Source organism: Ruditapes philippinarum, unplaced genomic scaffold (genome assembly GCF_026571515.1).
Source record: "Ruditapes philippinarum isolate M1 unplaced genomic scaffold, ASM2657151v2 ctg42_1_1_1_1, whole genome shotgun sequence".
In the NCBI taxonomy this organism is placed as follows: domain Eukaryota; kingdom Metazoa; phylum Mollusca; class Bivalvia; order Venerida; family Veneridae; genus Ruditapes; species Ruditapes philippinarum.
In genome coordinates, this window is record NW_026859853.1 from 203,786 (window position 1) to 227,780 (window position 23,995).

The 23,995-nt window shown below is 30.8% G+C and overlaps 1 protein-coding gene across 5 annotated transcripts in view; it reads left to right on the forward strand.

Annotated features, from left to right (window-relative positions):
- Positions 1 to 23,995, forward strand: part of LOC132758113 (inactive tyrosine-protein kinase transmembrane receptor ROR1-like) — a 203,355-nt gene that overhangs the window by 147,482 nt on the left and 31,878 nt on the right. For all 5 annotated transcript variants that reach the window (XM_060749620.1, XM_060749621.1, XM_060749622.1 and 2 more), the window contains one exon: positions 14,312 to 14,352. In XM_060749620.1, coding sequence (XP_060605603.1) covers positions 14,312 to 14,352 — 41 coding nt within the window. The remainder of the gene's footprint in view (positions 1 to 14,311; positions 14,353 to 23,995) is intronic.

The following is a 23,995-nucleotide window of genomic DNA, read 5'->3' on the forward strand; positions in this document are numbered from 1 at the left end:
TATAAACTTACAGCTGTTTATAACCTGTCAAAAAATCCTTGTAACTAATGATACATAGCAATATCATATGAACAAGTTCTGCTTGCAATAGGGTCCTGGGAGTGCATCAGAGCCAGGAGTCGCTGGTTTGAGCCATTAAGTTGGATTAGTTGTGGAAATAATATTTATACAAAAGAAGTTGAAATTGGCATAAAAGCTAGAAAAACAAACAAACAATTATCATGGGACCCAGTGTTACTTGAACTTGTTATTTTCTTTTGAATTTTTTTTCTTTCCTTAAGTGTTATTTCAGTCTCTGAAGCATTTTCTTTCAAAATATTTCAATAAAATATGAGTTAAATAGGAGTTAGTTTGCTGTTTTTTGATAAATGAAGAATTTAGATGCACAAAAAAATTGCCATGGCGACGGCAGAGTGCAATATTTGTCTAGACAGACCCATGATACAGAGACAGTTCAGCAATAAAATTTGGAGAATTGCATCACATTAATTTTGTTCAAGGTAGTCATTCAAATATGGATCCATCATGTTCAGTTACTTGTTTCATTATATGCATGGAGAATTTTTGAAAAACCAGAGACCCAGGAGCTGATAACAAACATACTACAGTCATGTTTAGTTTATATCATTGATGAAAAAATGTCGAATTAGAATCAGCTTTCGTTGATGAAAACAGGTATAAGAGTAATCTCAAATTGTTGATGAACATGGCACAGCATACACTAATCTAGTTTATCAGATTTTTGTCTTGATTGAAATGTTCTTAAAATCAGAATGAGGAAATGTAACTTATTTTATTTTGACATTTAGACGTTGGGACTTGTCATGCTAGACCACATTGAAGAAGAAAACATATTATAGGTTCATATAGCGTACTTGAATGACTTTGGAATGAATGAAAACAGACTGAGATTATTTAGTACTTGGGTTAGGAACGACAAGGCCTCCCAGTTAGTTTGAAGATGGGTGTAATATAAATGTACTCCTCTCGTCAGTTATCTGATTGGTGGCTTACGTTGCACCAGTTCTGAAGGTCACTGTTACTAAAAATAGACTCACAGACTCTTAGATTCTACAGTTATTAATATACACATCCGATTGTTTGTTTTGATTGGCTGCTTTTTACACATATTTTAAATACTATTTTAGGCTCATATCTCAATGTACCAGCTTTCCTGGATACCTTATGACCATTTGACTCTAAAGTTGGAGAACCACAAACCAATCAGTGGTTTGTTTTACTTATAATTTGGTATACTTGACAATTAGTTCTCAACCTAATTTCTCTTTTGAATTAGAATATATTTACCATTAAATATTTACCTCTTATTATATTTAAACTCTGAAAGTCATACAAAATTTCTACAAAGGTAATTCCTTGTAATGAATTTTGAAAGTACCTGGTCCACCATTGCAGATCTGTTGTCATCAGATTAAAACCTATTTTGTTCTTGAAATTGGTTTAAAATCAGTGTCATCCTGACTTACGCTGTTTTTGTCCAAAGGTGTTGTCAATTTTGTTAAGACTTTGTCAAGTCATAATCCTTGCCTTAAACTGTTGATCTGATCATGTGACAGTCAACACTATCCCCTTATCACTTAACTCTTAAATTGGAATTAGTCAAAGGTATCAAATACTTTAATTAATATATGACTTTAGAAGAAATTTGGCATAAACTTGTTAAAGTTGTCAACTTAAACAATGCTTTGATAATTATTTCATTAATGACGATGGTGATTTTGTTTTAATTATTTAATTTATTATCATTCACAAGAGTCATTGCTGTTTTTATATTTATTTATATAGGAATTTTTTATATATGAATATATTAGATATATATATTTAAACATGGTTGGTTTTGTTACCTTATATGACCAGAGGCTGTAGGGAAAAGATATATCAGTTTTTTTTTCGCTGGAGCCGTTGTTTAGGCATGAGAAAACATGTTACGTTGTGTGGCTTAGGGGCACTGTGGAAACCAGATATAATTTATTGCCCATTTTTCTGGAGCCAAGTATCAGACCTGCGACACCTTAAAGCAATAACACAAGGGCGATAAAAAAGTTATTGTGCAGCTGTTACAAGGAATAAGTTAATATGACCTTGAAGAAAAATAAAATAGGATGACATAAGCAGAAACAAATATCTGTATGGCACTTGCGGTGATATAACTTTTAGGCAGTAAATATCAGGTTGTCAAAAGTACAAAACTAGTATATCTTTAGTGATCTGACTTTGAGTGCCTCGACATGAAGATATCTGATGTCATCTTGTCAGAGTGCTATTTTAGACAACTCTATAATCGGTCTATGAAAATTAGGTACTGCGTATGTTTTTAGTAAGAGAGACATCTGCGCTTGGTAAAAATATTGCCGGAAAAATACTGATCGTTACTGAGTGTCTTAACAACTGGTTCAAACATTCAGCCTACTATTTTTTTATGCAAATTTGTGTTTTTATTAAGGGATCACATGCTTGATAGGTTGAAAGAAAGCAAGATTTATGAGCCTGTGAAATGTTCATGGGTGCAGGCTTTGAATTTTGTAAGGTTAAAATGGGTAGGTATCTCGTTACCTCATTTGCATAATTTACATCAAATATTACAGAGATTATTCTATTTAGGTAATTGTAATGCAAAGCATATCCGAACGAATAAAAAGATTCATAATAAGTCGAGTAATTAAAAGGTTATTTTTCATCGTCAAAAGCCGGCTCTACCAGAATGTTTTTTAATTGGGATCCGATGCAGTTATTAAATATGCAAAATAAATGATGTTATCCAATTTACAGAAAATATTTCATTGAAAATATATAGTGATGAAAAAAAATTATATCAAACCACAAAATGTCAATTTTGGTATCAAATATATAACGTAAACTTTTTTAAAAAAGCATAGTTTAAGTACAGAATAAATTGTATTTAGAAGTAGGAGTATAAAAATGTTGTTAATGAATTATATATTGTTATTTAATTGTTAACCTGCTGGAACCGAAACTGATTTGCCTGTGCCAGCATTAAGAACCAGGCGAGCCTGCACGTCCTTGTATAGTCTGTCAAGACTCTATATTCAATTCTTTGACACAAAATCAGAAGGTTTAGGGTTTAAAGCACTTGAAAGAATGTTTTTACCATAAGAAGCTACAACAAACTGTTTGATTCACATGAGTAGAATGTTTTATTCATGTGTGAAATCAAACTAGTTTTGCTTCCCCTTCAGTAGACACAATAATTGTGGACATAGCCTCTACAGAAAATTGAAAATTTATGAGACAGGGAACATATTGAGGGAATAGATTGTATCAAATCAATAAATAATCCCCAGAAACTAGGCACGATTATCATTCTGAGGCAATAAATACAACTTTTACCATGTTTGGTGCTCTACTATGAAAGCTGCAGACGGCAAAATATGGTATCAAAGTGTTAGAGACTGTGAAGGAATTCTAGGATTGATCTGAGTCTCTCAGGAGCTCTTGGCATCAATAATGCATGTGCAACCCTCTGAGTGATTAGGAGAATGGTCTGGTTATTGGATTTTTCCTTCTTTTTTTGGCTCAGAGAGAGAGATAATTGTAGAAAAAATGTATCTCATACTCTACTTAGACGACTTTTAGAACTTTTTAGCAGCATCTGCTTGAAATGTAACAGAAAACCTTTCTTAAAGCATTTCAAACTTCTATTCTATTAGGGGACATGATTTTTCTTATCACATTGAAATTTGCAAGGGTTATCTTAATTGAACACAATGATCTTTCATTTTGAAATGAAATATTAGGACAATTTTTGTTGGAATATTGACTATAACTTTTTCTTCATTTTGTTATCTTTGGCTTTTATTTATTTTGTTAGGTTAATATGTAATCTTTGGCTTGCTTACTCGAAAATATCAGCCAATCAGTGAACAGTGACAGGGGTCAAGAATTTAATAAAGTCTCTTGAAAAGAACACCAATTTCTATGCTATCAGTGTTATATTTGATATGCCCTGTTTTTCTGAAAAGATTATTTCAGATTAAAACCTGACTTAATGAATTGTTGTGTTTGGTTTGTCTGGATTTTAGTGGTACTAAAATTAATAAAACATTTGTCAGTGTCATGTAAGAGAATGTTAAAGACTGGTACTGTTTAAACTATGTCTTTTCTGCCTTCTAAAGTTCCTTTTGATAACGCAATTGAAGAAGCATGTACCATTAACCAAATTTTTCATTGTTCAGCTCTGTTTGTATAGGTATAACTTGGGAGTCAAGTTTATTTTATTTCATTATAATAGATGATTTTTTAATAATGAACAGTTTCTTATTTCCCCTGATGTCTTAGAAGTCAGCATGTTTCAACCAGTTTGAAATATTGTGTTACTTAAGGAATTTCAGGGGCAAGGGGAGTTTAAATCCATTTGTAACTACATATATAAGTAACTTTTGAGTCTGTTTCCTGGAAGATACCAATACTAGTAACATACATGTACCATACTAGGGCTTGAACCTTTGGTCCCTTGTTTCAGTAGTTACGAGTCACCTTAACAACATTACCACTTCTTTCCCCTAAGGGTTTGGTCTAATCTTATTTCTTGTTTATAGACTTAAATGTCTCAAATTAATATTTGATATCAAAAGTAACTTCAGTCTTTTTAATGTTACAATATCAATAAAACCATTGCATTGCCGAGGTCTAATAAAAAGTTCAGTTTTTGAAGATAATTTTGTTTTCCTAAATATACTAAAGTTGTTATTTGCGAGAATTTTATTCTGGTTTTAAGAGGTTGAGATCAAATATCAAAATTGGCACAAGTGGAACTGATGTTCAAATAAATAATATTTTGAAACTGTTTTGACATAGGTTCAAATTGTGAACTAGATAGAGAAATGCCTGATTCTGCAAATTAAATGTGGTAGATATTTTCATATAATATATGTAAAAGCAAAATACTGTTACAGTGTCGCCTAAGTAATTAATTTAATGCATTAATAATCAGGTGGAGAACTCTTCAGACACAGGGGAATTAATAAATGAAATACTTGCATTAGCTTCATTAGAATGTCTTTTGTGTAAAAACAAACACTTTGGTGCAATTAACTCTAAGAAAAGTTTTCAATTTTTTGGAGGCAGAGGGGGGTGGTTTAGACATAACTATTACTTGTCTGGTTTGAGTGGAATTGAGGCAGAAAAGATGTTGTATTTTGTAGTGTCTGTAAACCAATCAAGATAACCATCCAGAATTGATGTAAATAGCCTGGAGGCATATTCTCTTTTGTTAATGGTCTAACTGTTTGTTCAGGAATATTGGAAATATCTTTATTATTGGTGACCTAAACATTGATTTTTGCTTTTCTTTTATACCAGCTGTTATTTAGCAAATATTCTAGTGTTGTACCAGATATTGTTTTTTTTTATGTTTCTTGATAATCGGGCCTGTTATGTTAGAGGTGAGGAAAAAAATATGCAAAAAAATATAAATCTGGTTGTTGTGTTCAGATTATTGGGTGACCTTTACATTGATCTTTTATGTTCTTATTAGACCAGATGTTTTTAAGCAAACATAATGTTGATCTCTGGATTAGAAAATTATTTTATAATCATTTCTTTATGCCCCTATCCAGACTTAAATTATGAAAATAAGATAACATTGTTTTTTCTTTGAATGAGAAAAAAAAAATCAGGGAAAAAATTTGTAATCCAGGTTTTTTAAGGTATTAAAGTAAAGATATCAAAGAAATACTTCTTATGTTATGTCAACTTTACCGTATTATGACATGTTTTATTCTTATCATATGCATAAAAAAAAATGTTTGCATTTATCATTATGTTGTTGTTTTTTTAGTGTCTGTATCCAATTTGTTGCAGAATACACAACAAAATTTGTCAGTTAATATTCAGAAGACAAGTCAGCTGTGAGCCTCGCCATGTCATTTGAGCCGCGTCACGACTGAAATACTTCAATTCTTATATGCGTTATCAGAAAAGATGGACCATCCTACTGCCCTACGCTGGTTAGGTTCAGCTGCGCAACCTTGTTAGTTTTGTACGCCCATTTATTTCAGAAATACAAGTATGGCTTTGAAACACATTTGTCATCGCATCATTAATCAGATCTACATAAAGAGTACAGAACCGTAAGGTTATTGACATATTGTTGGTCCTTTTCTGCTAGAAAGTGTATTACTGGTAAGTTTTTGTACACCTCATTATTCAAAACCATGGGTATTGTGGAAATGATTTGTTTAATTAACTTCATAACAGAAAGAGTTTTGTAAGGTTTAAGAATTATCATTTTATTAAAAATACATGTATGGTAAATTTTAATTCTTAGCCTTTGAGATAGATATTGAAAATTTTAGATGCTAATCACAACAAGTTATTAATGTTTTTTAAATTAACTTGTTAAAAGTTTTTTTAAGGTTGTAAATTTCAGTTTTAAATGTTAAGGCATGTTTAAATTTTAGATTCTAGGCCTGTAAAAGAATGAAAATAGACTGGTAATTTATACTTCATGTTAATCATCATGTCATGTGATTTTTGTAACTGACTATTTTTAGCGCTTGAAAAGTCGAGCTGCAGCCAGTTTTTGAAAGTCCTTCTTTGTTTTACTTGAGTTCAATTGTGTTTGAGGAAGCTATAAACTTATAGACACACTTTTGAATCCGTTCCTGGAACCAAGCAGTACTGAGCAATGAGTATAAAATTTCTTGCTCAAGGAAACAACAACTTGCCCGTGACAGGGTTTGAACCCATGCAGCTAGCGTTCATTAGATTGTCCGATGTGTTAACCACTTGGCCATGCCTTCTTTGATGAGTTTGCCTATAGAATTAGTAATTTATATTATTTTTACGCTAAATATTTCTTGACACAGGTTTTATGGTAGCATTCAGTTTATATATTGATTACATTACAATAATACAACACACAGAGAGAATGTTGGGAAAACAACAGAATAATGTACTGTAAACAATAGAATTAGACAATTAATACCTCCCTAGAGAAGAAGCCGTTTACATGTTATATTCCCTAACATACAAAATATAGTAATTGAATTTAACAGAAACCTGTCTGATATTCATATAGTTTACATAAACACTATGCAATAAGTGTTGACTTAATTATCTATGAAGGGTTTAATTATTTCATGAGTCATTTATAGTATTATTGTTATACAAACCTCCTAAAAGGAGGATTACTTCCTCTTGTGTGCCCCTATTAGACAATTCCTAATTGTCTCTATAATTATTGACAAGTGTGTCATAGGGTAAATTAATATCATATTTGGTAATATATAAATAATATATAGTTAGTCATATTTTGACACTAGAATGGGGTTTGAAGCGCGTATAAGGTCAACCCCAATGGGTGTTCCAGATTCAAATCTTGCAGGGCAAGTCCGTTACAAAACTCAGTAAAGTAACAGGGTTAAACTTATCATGTTATCCATTAATATTTCAAAAATTCTTTTGATTATTCACCATAAGAATTATACTAAGTGATTAAAAGCAGGTCAGCAATTTTTGTACAGAATTTATCTTTTGTCATATAATTTTTGACAGCAGTAGCTGTTGTTACACTACAGGTGTTTATAAACAGTTGCAAAAAAAAGTCCTTTTTTTGAAAGGCATTTAAATTATCTTGAAACATATTTTATAACAGTTATACTGATAGACACTTTATGACTAAAGGTAAGTAAGTGACATGCAAGAAAATAGTTGTTTCAAAGGAATCCCTTGATTCTCACCAGGACCGTGTCAAGTGTATGGAGATGTGACGGAGATGTGACGATTTTAAATTTGTTCACTTCGCTAATCTCTTGGCTTAACAGACTTAGTAAAGTGTCATACACTAAGGAGATGTTAGTATTGCAAAGGATTTTTTTCGGATTTTTTTTTGCTTTGATGAACAGTTTCATTATGTTATCTTTAAACGTTCTGACAAAGCTGCGTAATCCGTGAATCTACTCAGGAGAAGATAAATGTGTTAGAAAACAATGGGCATTTAAACAGAGCCTGGTTACAGCATGACTGTAAATAATAGTAAGCTGGGCCGCAAATCCGCTCTCTCGATGGTTTATGATAACTTTTGTCACATTTTGATCTTAGAATATTAATCTGCGACAGTTTTGATAATATATGGTTATTTTATTGAAGTAATAACGGCAATAAAAATGTCTGCGTTCAATTGTCTTTGTTTAATTGCCGTTTTAAACTTGGGTATTCAAATAAAATACGATGTTTATGAGCAGAATTTATAAGTTTTCATTTTCACTATCAAATTTTTTTCCCTATGTAATGAAAATTATTGTAAAGATGGGATTACGTTAATCCGTTTGTAAATCCGTATGAAAATTCACAGTTGTTGTAATTAGGATGATTGTTTATTCTTGTATTAACTGGTACAAATAAATGTTTCAGAAATATTAGTCAAATTACAGTAAAGTTAGAGATTTATAGACGCAAGGTGTGAGCAACAACTTGTCTTTCATTGTGTCGTAATTTTGATTGGTTAAGGTAAACAGTGAAATACTTGTTCTTGTTAAATTTATCAAATTTGATGAAAATTTGGAGATTTCTTTTATCAGTTGAAGAAGCAGTTTATTTTTATCTGACAGCTAGTTTGTAATGTTTCAAGTGGTAACACTCGTGTTTCACTAGTTAAACTATCACGGTTACACAACTAATAATGATATAAAATCCGTGTAAATGATAATCTAGAACAACACAGAAAATGTTTAGAAACACAGATAATCTTCAAAAACATGCCATCCATGTCATCAATATGATGTTTTGAAGAATTTCGTTAAGATTAAAATATCAGAATGATGAAGTGACGTCTGCTACAAGAATGAATGCTATCTGAGGGCTCATTCAATATATAACCTTTGATGGATTCAAAATGTCTCCCAAAGTTTGCTATGGTAACAGAAATAAAGGAATAAAATTTACCAAGACGGTGACAAGATAAGAGGAGAAAAATCTGACAGTGTAATCTGTGTGATACAGAAAGTCTGCTACTCTGACATATTTCAGAGAAATTTCATATTTTTTCAAAGAAAATAAAAACATTGCTTTTAATGTGATTTGATTTTAATTTATACAATTATTACTTAAGAATTTTAATAAATATGTAATTCTTTTTCACATACAAAATTTTTGGGTTTTTTTTGGGGGGTGAGTATTTTGTTGTGTAACTTAGACGAAAAAAAAGTGTCTGTTTTTGCAAAAACCCATACATATGTTGAAAAAAATCCATGAAAGAAGATTTATTTAGTTGTTTAGGAAATCTTTAACTAATTTGCCAATTTCAAAACAGTTGCTAAGCAACACATTAGAGAATGGCAAAAAAAGTTAAGTTGATACTCTTAGAACAGGTGGGATTATCATTTTTTTATGCTTTTAATCTAACTTTCTTTCACATTCAGGAGCTACAAAAACAAAATGATAAATATGTTTTCAAATGAAACTGTACATTAGCAAGGCAATACAATATAGCCTGAGTAATTGCTGTAGACAGGATGTGAGATCATGCAAAGCATTCTGGGTAATAAAATGTCGTCTGCAATTTTATTAGGTAATACACTCCCAATTTTCACAGCTTTAAATTGTGTATTTTGCAGCTTCAACTTCAAAAAAAAATGTAGGAAAATGTTTACTTTACTTTCACTTTTCCATTAAATGTGAGAAAACTTGGCAAACAATCTTCACGGTGTCACAAATAATCTAAAATATAATCTGTGCATTTTGCATCTGTACTTTTCTGTCATTAAACTGTTATTTCGAATGCCGGGATAACCTTAAAAAGGGGTCATACATTAAATGCATTCTTATATTTACCCCAGTACTTGAGGGCTTGTTTACAGTTCTTGAACACTTTATTGGGTACTGTTTACCAAACATGATTGTCAATGTATGCATTGACTGAAATCAATAATGATATGTTTGACTAAAATATTTACCAGTTTGTTCAGTTATAATGATTTGTCCACAAATATTTTATTTGTTAACAAGATTACTCGTGTTCAAAAATGAAATATTGCAAACTAGTGGCTTCAACCAATAAATCCTTTGTCTGCCGGCATTTTCTAGCAAATTAATGAGTTCCAAACTAATTATTTCTGTTTTTAAGATGTTAATCATTTATTTAAATAGTTCTTTAAGTTACATATAAAATGATTTAAATATTTCCTGAATTTAATTGAAATATATTTCATTTTGTCATGGCTGTAATACTGTATAAATATTAACTTCAATTCAGGCATTGATTCAGAATTTTTCAATTAAAAGATCCACTTTAAGTTATGACTGAGTGTTTTATTTAAACAATATCAGTTTTAGAAATGATAAATATTCTACTAAATTGAACTATAATTGCATGTTAATTGATCTTATACTGCATCTCAACAAATGATTTAATAAATTCTGTTTTAACTCTTTGAGTTCTGTTAACCATGTGACTCACACAGACCAAGACAGGTCGGCTTGGCACATTCTTGACGTCTGATCGTGGTCTGCACTGTTCTATATTCAAGTCGGTTTCTCTTTAGAAAATTTCCCTAAAAATGGAGAATAGTTTTGTCCAGATAGAAAGATGGACAAGACCTTTTGAGATATTTAGGGCTGTTTGCAAACACATTGTGAGTTTTATAGGCTGTGTTGATTTTTCAATGAATTCATAATGCATCAGTTAATAATCTTTAAAAGCCTTGATGACAAACAAGGAAAAATTATGTTAGCAGATATCATTCTTTAAAAAAAAACAAAAAAACAGCATGATATTTTGTTTCCATGGTGCCACATTACATGCAATTTATCAGCATGTTATTGAAGCTCTTCAGTTTTGAAAAACAGGAAGAACCTGATACTCTTCAGTAGAAAAAGATTGATTTAGTTGTCTCAAAGTTAGCCCTGCCAGAAAACAGCACTATTAAATTTTTCTCTCAAATGGTGATATCCAATTCTTTAGTAATTATTGCGCTTGGTTATGATTTAGTGTATATTTCATATTACATTGGGTATAGTATAGTGACAGCCCTATTTGAGAAACAGTCGGGGTCCAGTAATAGGATAGTTCTCATCCATTTATTGTTTATTTGGTTTGAAAAATGTTTTGAGAAATATTAATTTTTTTTGTGAAATTGAGTCTAGCAACTATCAGTACTTAGATATTTGGATGAAGTTTTTACCATCAACAAGTTTAAATATGATACATTCTTTCTGACAGCAAGCCGGTTTAAACTAATAGAATATACCATCTCCTCGGTTTAAACTAATAGAATATACCCTCTCCTCTTAGATTATATTTCAGCTATTTGCATTTTAACATTCATCAGAAGAAAATCTGGCCTCAATGGTTTTGACATTTATCCCTCTAGATCATTTACAATTGGGCATTTATAAAATGAAATTAAACTTAACTGATGCTAGGCATAATTTCCTCCGCTGAACCTTGACAAAGTTTTCAGTCAGATTTCTGAAAATTTCCCTCGAGGGTTTTGTTTCATATGTTCTTCAATCCAAACCAAATTACCGTATCAACATTGGCAAATATGATGTCATCTAAGACATTTCTTTAAGGAATATCTCCGTATTTCTTCCCAGATTATTTGTAAAATGGAATTACTAGAGGACAGAATCATTATGGTTTTTCAATTGTTTTTTTTTCTCCACGATTTTCTGAGTATTTTCAGAGTTTGTCAATGAACAAAAAAAAACAACTTTACCAATAAACTGACTCATCTGTGAGAAACAATGGCGGATATCTGATTGATCAATTTACTCAGAGAAGATATCTAATTCTGCCTATATGTACATGCTTGTATAGACAAAGGGAAGATTTATGTGCTGGTTCTCAGCATGTACCTGATTGTTATATAATTGAATAGTATAAGATTTCAGGGAGAGGAAAAAAAATATACTGAAATATTGATGAAGTTTCTGTAGCCCAATGTTAATATTTTATTATTGCATAGAGAATATATATCCCTGCAGTTGTAAGTTATCGTGTCAAAATTTATTTATTCTGCGCTTACATTTGGGTTTTTATGTGGCTATGGGAACCATAAGTAACACTAAATGCTCTATGATGCCGTTTATTCCTAACATGGCTAATGTGATTTTATGTTGCTAGAAATAACAATGGGATATCCACCTACATTTCAAACTCTTTGGCAATAACTCTTGCAGGATTTTCTACACAGTTAATTCCCTTGAATGTACAATTAATAAATTGGTAAGAAAAAAAAATCATAGAATAATTTGAGTGCATTTGATCGAAATTTGATGGAATTTAGTTCTATAAATTTACAGAGTGACAATTGACGACTAATTGCAATTATCTTAACCAAAATTTGTGCAATCTATGTAACACCTTTGAAAATGTAAAGGCTGACATAAAAACTTGTATCCTGTAATTTCTCCAATTTGCTAAGGAAAATAAACTAGAATATAACTCTGACAGAAGTATTTAGAAATGTTAAATATAAAACAAGAATGTGTTATTGTAATTATAAGTGTTTTCTTGCACTGGTTCATGTTGGAGGGTCTTGTTGCAATCAAGGTAGCACACCTGTATATAGAGAACACTCAACGCTTGCGGTTGATTGAAATATGTCAGTTAACGTGATTAGCATTGTCGATTGTTTTTCTTGTTTTTGTTTCCTGTATTCCAGGAATTTTGATGGAATTTGTCACTGGAATTTGCATTGAAGGACTCTTAAAAGCATTCTGATCCACTTTCAGAATTTTTAAGTTACAAATGACAATTTTATTGTAGAATTTTTAGACTGACTCATGGGTTCTTAATTCAAATTTGTATTTGAGATTATAATTTTGTATTTGAGATTATAATTTTGTTTTTGAGATTTTAATTTTGTATTTGAGATTATAATTTTGTATTTGAGATTATAATTTTGTATTTGAGATTTTAATTTTGTATTTGAAAGAAACAATTAGAATTATTAAAAGAAATTTTCAAGACAGGTTTTAACTCATTTAGATATATTATTAAATATACATCTGAGATATTAAAATTATGTTACTTTTAAAAAAGGGGGAACTACTCTACAATGTTTGAAATGTGAAATTTATCTCCCCTTATCATTTTTTTTTGAATGCCAAAAAAAAGAAGATATATTTATTTACTGATGTGAGGAGATAAGCTTGTTGTATGATAAAAAAAGAACAAAAAACATATATTGATTAATCATAATGCACTTGAGCCTAACTCACCTTTTCTTATCTATTAAAGTAGTCTGTTAAGATACTGACCCAAAAGTGTCAGTTTGTTTGTAGTTTTCATTAATTTAAAGCTAACTTTATAGAGTTACCTTATATACTTACATGTAATAATTACATTCTTGTACGTAATAAAAATCTGTTAATTGTAGGAGTAAATAAAACAATTAATGTAATGTGAAACAGTTGCATCACAAATAAATGTGAAATGACAGAGAAAAACCAAATAAATAAATGAGTTTTATGCAATATCATTAATTACTGCGTATAAATTTACACCAATTATCATTTAGAATGACACAAGTGTGATGTAGTTAACGTTTTGGCATTCTTAATTGCACAATAAACAAATTAAAAGTATGTTTCCATACCATTAAAGCTCATTTTATTACTTATTAATTAGTGAACACACTTCATATTTAATTCCCAATTCCAGGGGCTAATGTTAATAAACATAATATTATATCTTAACAAGTTGAGTAGACAAGTAGAATTGAAAATAAAGTATTATGCAATTAAAGGTAGATCAAAATATAAAGAAGTCTGATTCTATTTATGGCTTTTGATCATTTAGTTTGAAAATGGATAGGTGCATGTACATTGTAAAAAACAGGGAATTTGGATTTTGAAATAGCCGCAGAGCTATTATGATATTGTGGCTGAAAATTTGTTTGCCCTTTATTGTCAAATTCATTATCCTTGAAACAGACAAGTTTGGTAGATTTCTTATTTGAATATTTTTGTTATTTAAGAATTTGCAAAACAAGTTTTAGTGAATTATTTGGAATACACCAGGGTGCAGTATACAATCCACTATCTCTTATCAGTTTTCATTTATTTGTTTACTGATTCCATATCATTGATAAAGGTTGGTTTTGGTTTTTGTCTTTATTGCGTTTTATAGCAGTTTCTATAGAAACGTGCAATCTAAAAGCTGATTTTTATTTTTCACGAGCATTTCCTGTCAGTTCTTGTAAATTCATCGTAAATTCGGTGTTCTTTTAGAAGTTCTTGCAGGTGCACATAGACATGTTTAAGAAATCCTTGTTGATATCATCTTGGTTAACAATGGTTAGAAATCTTTTTTTTCTACTTGCAGGCCAGACTTCTTCGATGATCTGGGTGGCGGAAACAACAAATGTAAGTTATTATACCAAATTTTCTTTAACATGAAGAAAGAAACAAAAGTAAATTCCTACATGATTTTGCTTTAATAAAGTGGCAATTAACCCATACTAAGGAAAAAAAATTTAAAAAAGAAGAAAACATGCATTGTATGTTTACGTGTGGTTTTGCTGACTGTTTTACTTGTACAGTGTTTGTGTCATACATAATAAGAGTTGGAAATTAAATCTTAAAATAACAAAACACCTCATCAATCTTAATCAATTTTAGCCTCCATAACTGAATTTTAAGTTTTTCCTGAAAAAAGCCTAACCCAAGATTTACCGACTTAGATATGTTTGTTATGGTTATGTAATACTATAGACAATTATAACAATGCTTTTAGCTATGGATCTTTAATATAGCCATGTAAAATGGTCCAACTTAAGCCTTGTTTGCTTTTCTACACCATGGTTATGCATCCTTCACCCATGCTAAATAAGGTTAACCATGGTCATTAAATTTTTCTACACCATACCTTAACCATGGCCATTGATCCTTAACCTATGGTAAATAAGGTTAACCATGGTCATTGCTTTTCTACGCCATACTTTAACCATGGTTATTCATCCTGATCCATTGGTAAATAAAGTTAACCATGGTCATTGATTTGAATGGGTCATCACTGCAGCAATGTCTTTACAGAATGGAATAATAAGTCTGGATGGATACCAAAGTTTGATGCACGGGTGAGACACACGAGGCGGGAATTGGGTACAGAAAATTGTTGAATTTCCTTGGTGATGAGATCTGACAGTACCCACAATGCTGTATAATAATGTTGGGTCAAATAAGTGATGTTCCAATTAATAAGTCTCTGTGGAGACCGAAATTGTTACCACCTTTAACCATGCTCATGACTTGGATTTGTGTTTCTGATTAAAACATTAGCCGATTGTGTCACAAGGCAAAATAACAAACACATCATACTAAACAAAACTTGTAATGAATGTCATGTTATTTTATCGTTTGAGTTACACAAAACATTTTTGCAACTGTTTTCATTTGACATATACCATTGAGAAGATATGTGCAGATTGTATGTAATGGCATGTCGAGGGTTCGGTTTGACCTTGAGATCGGTGATAGAATTGCCGAATGTACATTGTTTGCATTCCGTAACTGATGAATAGTAATGGTGCAAGACATTCGTTAAATGTACGATACTCTGTAACGATTGTGTCAAAATGTGCTTCTGTTTAAGATGCCAGACAAAAATAATGCTATTTTGATAAAATTATACTTTTAAAACAGAGTCGCAAATCTTAGTGATATTCTTTTTTCTTTTTTTTAAGAGTTCAAAACTTATCCCAGCTAAATAAGTATACATCAAATATGTCTGACAAAGTATAATAATATTGTGTAATGCATTAAGAAGTCGGGGATTGGGTTTAGGAGACAGAAAAAATACCTTAAATCCTACATTTAAAATTTTATCATTACAGAATTATGGAAAGATAGAATTAGAAAAAAAGCAAGTGACATAAATATGTTCAACATTGAGAGATAAAGTTAGATAATGTTTAGATATAATAATTAAATAAAATGGGGGGGGGGGGGTAATTAAATGCTTCTGTAAATGAGTTTTTAAGTTTCTATGTGCAGAATTTGCCAGTTATATTGCTGATAATATGTTTTGTTTGCTTTAATTTCCATCAAAATACATGTTAGTGTGAATTTCTTCAGACATTAATAAACAGTTAAAACAATGTATGGTAGTTAATTGATGATAAGATGTTGTAATAATTGAGACATGATGCTGTTAACAAGCACACAAATCATTTCATGCACCATTTAAATGGAATTAACGCTTTCGGGTTATCTTATTTTATTTTTTTTTGGAGCCACTGTGCTAAAGAGAAAAAACTTATTGTTTGACAAATAAAGATGAATAAAGTGTTTTTGGTAGACATTATTTCATCATTAACATAGCTGTCATAGCTTCCTGCAATTCCTAGAGTCTCAGACTGTTTTAGTTAATGGGTTTACTTTACGTGATATTTTTACCTTCAAAAGTGGAGAGTTAATTTCAAAATGGCCGTCATATTGCATGATTTTGCAATAATTTCTGCATGAAATTTCTGTATTTATGATTCAGACTGTTTAGAAATGAATCACAAAAACACACTGAAAATAAAAGACTTTGTCAAAACATGATAGATGGCAGAAATAAATCTTGAGGATGCTGTTTTTATCTTGAAAATCTGAGAAATAAAATATTTCGATCCATTTTACTTTAAAGCTGCGCCTTTATATTGGTATATTATTAGTAATTTAAGTTTTGAGATAAAATTTAAGATGAGAATTTGCAAGGCATTGATGTGCAGTTTAATGTAGCAGTTTATAGTATAATGTTGTTTATTTACCTATAAATGGCCATTATAAATTTTTTGTTATTCAAGGCGGAAAAAAAAAGTTTGTTTTATTTTCTGATAAAGAAAGGAGTTATTATATGATGAAGAGCATTGGTACTAACTTTTAAAATTCAACATTATGTGTATACAATTTTTAAAGCAACATCCCCCAAGATTTGTGCTAAATTTCGTGAAAATTTTGAAAATATATATACAGTGAAACCTGTTAATAAAGGCCATCCATGAGAGATATCAAACATGGTCTTTACAGACAAGTGGACTTTATTTGGAGGTTACTTTGATCTTGAAGAAAGTAATTTACACATTGCAAACAGCACAATATTTGCCAAAAAGAGGTCAAAATATGCAGAAATAGCCCATACTGTGTTTAAGTCACCTGGCATTAGAAATATGGTGATACATACTGCAAGTTCAGTTATTAATTACACATAATATGTAAAATTATTACTTGAATCTTGAATTATTTTAAAGTATTTGAATAATTTTACTTTTCTTAAAATTTTACAAGTATATCTTAACAATTTACAGAGGTAGTGTTGTTCAATAAGAGTTATTGCCCTTCCATTTTGCATTTTAGAAGCATACATATTTTTTATTGTTTGATAGCTAACAAATGTTAAGTTATTTGTATTTCTACAAATTGAAAACACTTTTTTATTGGAATTTTTAATTGCAATTTAAATTTCACTACCTTTATTTAAACACAGGTGTAAATGTTTCATCTTAGAATAACATCCACATATTTGTTTAAGAAGGCGTTGCACACTATTATAGTTAATTTATAACCCACACTCGGCCAGTCTGCCTTACATATTGTTAAGTGAAGTTGGCATTTAATGTTCTTAACAAAAAATGATACTTACTTCACTCAGCACTTTTGTTACTTTTTAAAATATTTACTGCTTTGTGTTTTGACAGAAAATATTCTTTATCATTTATCTTGGATTCCTGTGCACAATTATGACATAATTATAGGTATTGTTAACTTATCTTTTCGTAGCAGGCTGAATGTGGCAAAAACATTTGCTTTAATAATTATTCCCATTTTGAGAAGGGAGGTGGTCTTGTTGCCAAGGTGTCTGCTACTCAACCTAGGAATCATTTGTTCGAGCTAACACCAGGGTATTGTTTATTCTTATAAGGTCTCCAGTACTTCGGTCCTAGGTTATAAAAAAAAAATGTTCGAAAGTTTAAGGTCAGATCTTAGGTATTTGATTGGTCAGAAACGAGCACCAATGAAATTGCTGATATTTGAGATGGAACTCAAAAAAAAAGGTTTATAACCTCTAGGTCAGGTTTAAGTTCCAGGAACCAGGAAGATAAGGTGAAAGTGGTCCATATTAATATTACCTACAAACTTTCATAATAATCAAGAATTAAAATTATAGTTAATTAAAGTATTTTACTACCATTACCTATTGCATTTTGATTGATTTAAAAAAAAAACAAACAAAAAAAACTAAAACATACACTGGTTATGCCCCCGCCATGTAATGGCCGGGGCATATAGTGTTACCCTGTTCCGTCCTTCCGTCCTTCCGTCATTCCGTCCTTCCGTCATTCCGTCATTCCGTCATTCTGTCATTCCGTCATCATCAGTTTCCGTTCATTATCTAAGTAACGGTTGCACACATTCAACTCAAATTTGACATATGGATATGTCATGAGAAAATACAGGTCAAGTTCAAATTTGGTCATGGTTCAATGATTTTTGGCAGAGTTATGCCCCTTTTACTTTAAAATAATATGAAATTTTCAGTTTCCGTTCATTATCTCCCCAACGATACTACACATTCAACTCAAAATTGACATATGGATATGTCATGAGAAAATATAGGTCAAGTTCGAATTTGGTCATGGTTCGATGATTTTTGGCAGAGTTATGCCCCTTTTACTTTGAAAATTATATGAAATTTTCAGTTTCCGTTCATTATCTCCCCAAAGGTACATCACATTCAACTCAAATTTGATATATGGATATGTCTTGAGAAAATACAGGTCAAGTTCGAATGTGGTCATGGTTCGATGATTTTTGGCAGAGTTATGCCCCTTTCACTTTGAAAATAATATGAAATTTTCAGTTTCCATTCATTATCTCCCCAACGGTACAACACATTCAACTCAAACTTGACATATGGATACATCAAAGGAATGCGCAGGTCAAGTTCAAATTTGGTCGTGGTTCAATGATTTTTGGCAGAGTTATGCCCCTTTCTCTTTGAAAATAATATGAAATTTTCAGTTTCTATTTATTATCTCCCCAACAGTACAACACATTCAACTCAAATTAAACATATGGATACGTTTTTGGAATGCCCAGGCCAAGTTCGAATATGGTCATGGTTCAATGATTTTTGGCAGAGTAATGCCCCCTTTACTTTGAAAATAATATGAAATTTACAGTTTCTGTTCATTATCTACCCAACAGTGTTACATATTCAACTCAAATTTGACATATGGATATGTCAAAGGAATGGGTAGGTCAAGTTGGAATTTGGTCATGGTTCGATGATTTTTTGGCAGAGTTATGTCCCTTTCACTTTGAAAATAATATAGATACATCTTAGGAATAAGCAGTTTAAGTTTGAATTTGGTCGTGGTTCAATGATTTTGGACAAACTTATCTTTCTTGAATGTTGGAAAAATTTTGAACTTTCAGTTTCAGCACTCATACTTTAGTGGAAAGTTTGAATTTGGTCGTGGTTCAATGATTTTGGACAAACTTATCTTTCTTGAATGTTGGAAAAATTTTGAACTTTCAGTTTCAGCACTCATACTTTTGTGGAAATGTATGTAGCCATTATTTTGGCTACAAATATGAAATATGCTATTTTCAAAAGGTTAAGACTAAATAATTTCAGTGCTTTGAACATTGTATGAAAATGGTTTGTGTTAACATTGAAAAGTTTTAAGGGCTTTGAACTGCAAATGAAAAAAATAATTTGTGCAAACAAATTTGGAACTAAATATTATAACATCTGAAATTTTGGCTGCATGCGGGGGCATCCGTGGCATGATGACACATTTCTAGTTTTATTGAATATGATAATGATTTATTAGGAATCTTTCTGATGACTTTGATAAAATCTCCAAAAGAGTTATTCTACATGAAAATTGTTTCTGTTAAATTGACTTAGAACAAAACTAGGACAATGTAAAAACATTCTATTCATTGTAATTGTCAGTAACTGCTGGTATCGATTGATCTTAAAAAAAGCCTATAATTATTTCTATTACAAGCCAGAATTTTGAAATGAATTTTGGTAATCTGAACCATTTATTTTCATTGGGAGATGATAATTTGATACCTTAACATGGCTGTTTGCGGAGAAACAAAGAAAAAGGGCTGGAATCGTGGAGACTTTTTTGGGGGCGTCAGCGGCATATGGCGATAAATTATTCCGTCTTTGTCACATGATTCCAATTCTCATTTCTTTTTTTTTTAATCTTTACTCTGCCGAATTTGTGGAACAGTCCATTCTAAGTATAAAGAAAGGGGTTTCAAAATATAAATACAAATTAGTATGGTCAGAGCCTGGACATACTGCTTGGACATGTAGTAATGCACTGACTATAGTGTATGATATAGTGGTCAAATGTTCCAGCAGGTACTTTAGAAATTGAAGTCCATTATAACACTGAATATATTAAATTTCCAAAAAGACTTGAAATGATGTGTTTATAAAGAAATTTTTGACGTATTTTTGAAATTTAGTATATCAAAACAGTGTTCAAAATTTAATTATGTCCGTACTCGGGCACCGTATTTTATTGTGCACCATATTTTGTTGTTCATATCAGATGATAATTTGAACTTAAGAATGACTTATCAGTTCTTAAAATTTGACTGTGATAAATTGATTTTTTTTTACACTAACAGCAGTAGCTCTTTGAACTTGTATTTTGTTTCAATCATATGAAATGAGAATGGTTAGAATTTCTTGATTTCTTTGGGTTATTTTTTATTCTTAGCTGTTAATTGCCAAAAATGTGCTATTTATTACACCCTGGTTTAAGATTTAGTAGATTTTTTATAAGATTTGGCTAATGAAAAAGGAAGTTGAGGGTATTTTAAAGATCACCTTTCAGGCAAGATTGATGTAACTTTATGATGCTGTGTAATAAGGAGCCATGTAGGCTAGCTACAGCACGTGATTCCGTGCCTTCTGTGTTATATCACAACCAGTTGATCACTGTACACTGGCGGCAGTTAGAGACTTCACGTCCATTTTTTACTGTAATAAACCCCTGTAATAATAACATCATAATTAGTTTATCATAGTGCTGGAATTTATTTTTTGAAGATTTGATTAATTTAGATTTACGGCTTTTCTTTTCTTGTATTGCCAGAAATTCTTACGGCAAAATTTCTTTCAAAAGAGAGAACAATTCACAGGTAGTAAAAATACATCATTTTTTTTTTCAATTATAAAATTTAACCCATATTTTACAGTATTCTCCCATATGATAATAAGAAAATGCAAGAAGAAAAAAAAACAAGAAAAAAAAACATACAAGCTTTGGTTTTTATACCAATAAAATCTGTGTAAATTTGGGTTGAAACATTCAATTATGCCTAATTACTGGCACTTGTTCCATGAGTTGATAAGCCCGCCCAGTCTTAATTTATAGCAAGAGCTTCTAAAGTGGCAAGTATTCAAGGCAAAAATGTTATGCAAACTGCAGATGAAATAGCATCCCCCACTTTAATACTTAGCCTTTCATGTGGAGAAGTTGTCATTGGGTCAGCTTATTTTAAATGACTAGTTTCAAATGGCTGAAAAAATATATTTTAACAAATGGCTGAAAGAATACAGTTTAACAAATGGCTGAAAGAATACAGTTTAATAAATGGCTGAAAAAATACAGTTTAGCAAATAGATGAAAGAATACAGTTTAACAAATGGCTGAAAGAATACAGTTTAACAAATGGCTGGAAAAATACAGTTTAACAAATGGCTGAAAAATACAATTTAGCAAATATTTGAAAGAATACAGTTTAACAAATGGCTTAAAGAATACAGTTTAACAAATGGCTGAAAGGATACAGTTTAACAAATGGCTTAAAGAATACAGTTTCGCAAATGGCTAAAAGAATGACATTTGCAAGATGATTTTGTCCATATATTCATTTTCTAAATTACCATCACTAAATGCCTTTTATACTGACTTTTTATGATACTTTATCCTAAGTAATGCCATTGTTCTTACTTTTACTGTTAGTGTTTCTGATTTATCTTTGATCATTAATGTATAGCTCATAGATCTTTACTTATATATATAAAATAGAGATACTTGGAAGAAAGGTTTAGTCTTCCATATTGTGTGCTTTTTTTGCAAATGAATATGCTACTGAAAGGGTTGTCCGGGTTGTCCTCATGAATATTATTGTGGTAATTTTAAAACAGTCATATTATATATCGAAAGAATAAATTGTGGTTCAGACATACAGACAGACGGACAGATGGTATAATAATACATGCACCATGTTAGATAATAATATTGCAGGTGTTGTAATTATTATCTGTATCATCTATATAGCCTGGTTGTAACAAATAATTACATTTGAAAATACCCTGCTCAATGTCACACTGCATCTGTTAACTATAACAATGTTAAAGAAATGTGACATTAGAACTTTTAGAGAATAGTTCAAAAAGGTTCATAAACTATAAAGTTGCTCTCAAGTTTGAACTAAGCAAAGGTTTACTTCCTCATAAATCTTATTACAGTTTCAGCATTCCAAATATCCAATCACTAAATGTCAACTTAAAGACCAATTTGCTTAATGAATTTCAAGTCTTTTTTTATTTTATGCACATTAAAATGCTTTTTGTAAAATGGCTTCGAATATCTACAGCCACAAAATGTCTTGTGAGAGCAATTAATACAGATGGATAATTGGATTTTAATTAGCCAATCAGAATAATTGATGGATGTAGTCAAGCTGTATAAGCCAAGAATTTAAAAAACCCATCTAATACCATCACTAAAAGTCTCTTTTAGAAAATCAAATTTAAATCCATATAAATGCCAAATAGACATCATTCTTACCATATCTGCTTGCAGACTTTAAAAGTTAAAATGTCTTGCATTTAGTAATTACAATATGTCTAGAGAAGCTCAGATTCCTATTATATCTACAATAAAAAACAACAATGATAGTCTCAAATACAAATGCAGAATAAGAACATTGTCTCCATAGGATACACAAAAACAAGTAAAGTTGCTTCACATTTTGTAATCATTTTCTCATGAACTACAGTACAACCCTGACAGAATCACCATCTGTCTGATTGATGATGGGTTTTACTTCGAATGAATTGTGAAACAGAAATATGTTTGTGTTTAGGGATGCCATGGAAACACAATGTCAAAATATAGATGTCAAATTTTGACAATAATACTTTTGGAACTACAGAATTGGATGTCTTGCAATTTTGGGAGTTTTTGACAATTACAGTTGACTTAAGCCTTGAAAAAGTCTTGCAATTATGTTCTGTTGCAACATCTGAGAATTGTTTGGTTTATTATAATACTACTATTGGCTTAGACCATTGGTCAAAACTTTGTTCAAAATCAAATAATCAAAATTTATGTCAATTAATAAAAAAATGAAATTAAAGAAAACATATGAGGAAAAAGAATTGCTATTGCACCAAAGTTGTACAATTAGAAGAAAAGATGCTTCATTTGATGTTATATAGGAGCACATTAGGTGGAATATTAAACTTGTATCCGACAGCAGGGAATTCTAATAGACATAATAGACAGAGGTCTTCTTATATACGACAGTCTAGACCAGTTTTGTATAGAATGTAAATTAATGTCCTTCTTGTATTGAGGCAGGAAATGAAGTAAATAGATGTTCCAAGCTATTTGATTGTGAAAAATATTACATTATATAAATTTTTTTTAGAAAAATTGTCTCAGATAGGAAATTTTTCGTAATCTGAATGTTTCAACGCAATCAGATTTATATGTTTTCTGTATGGCCTATCAGGATGATCACATTTTCAAGTTACCAGTAGAGATGCAGACGTGATAACTAAAACATCTACAATTTTTTTTGAGGTTTTGACAATTCCCATATGGCTACAAACTATCATTCACTGCTTATAACTTTACATAAAGTCGTAAATCTTTCAGGGCAGGGAATAGCTTTGGTCATGAGCACTTCACTCTGCTAGTGAGCCATAACTTACTGGGGGCTTGCATTATTTAATTATGAAATCATTTAGCAT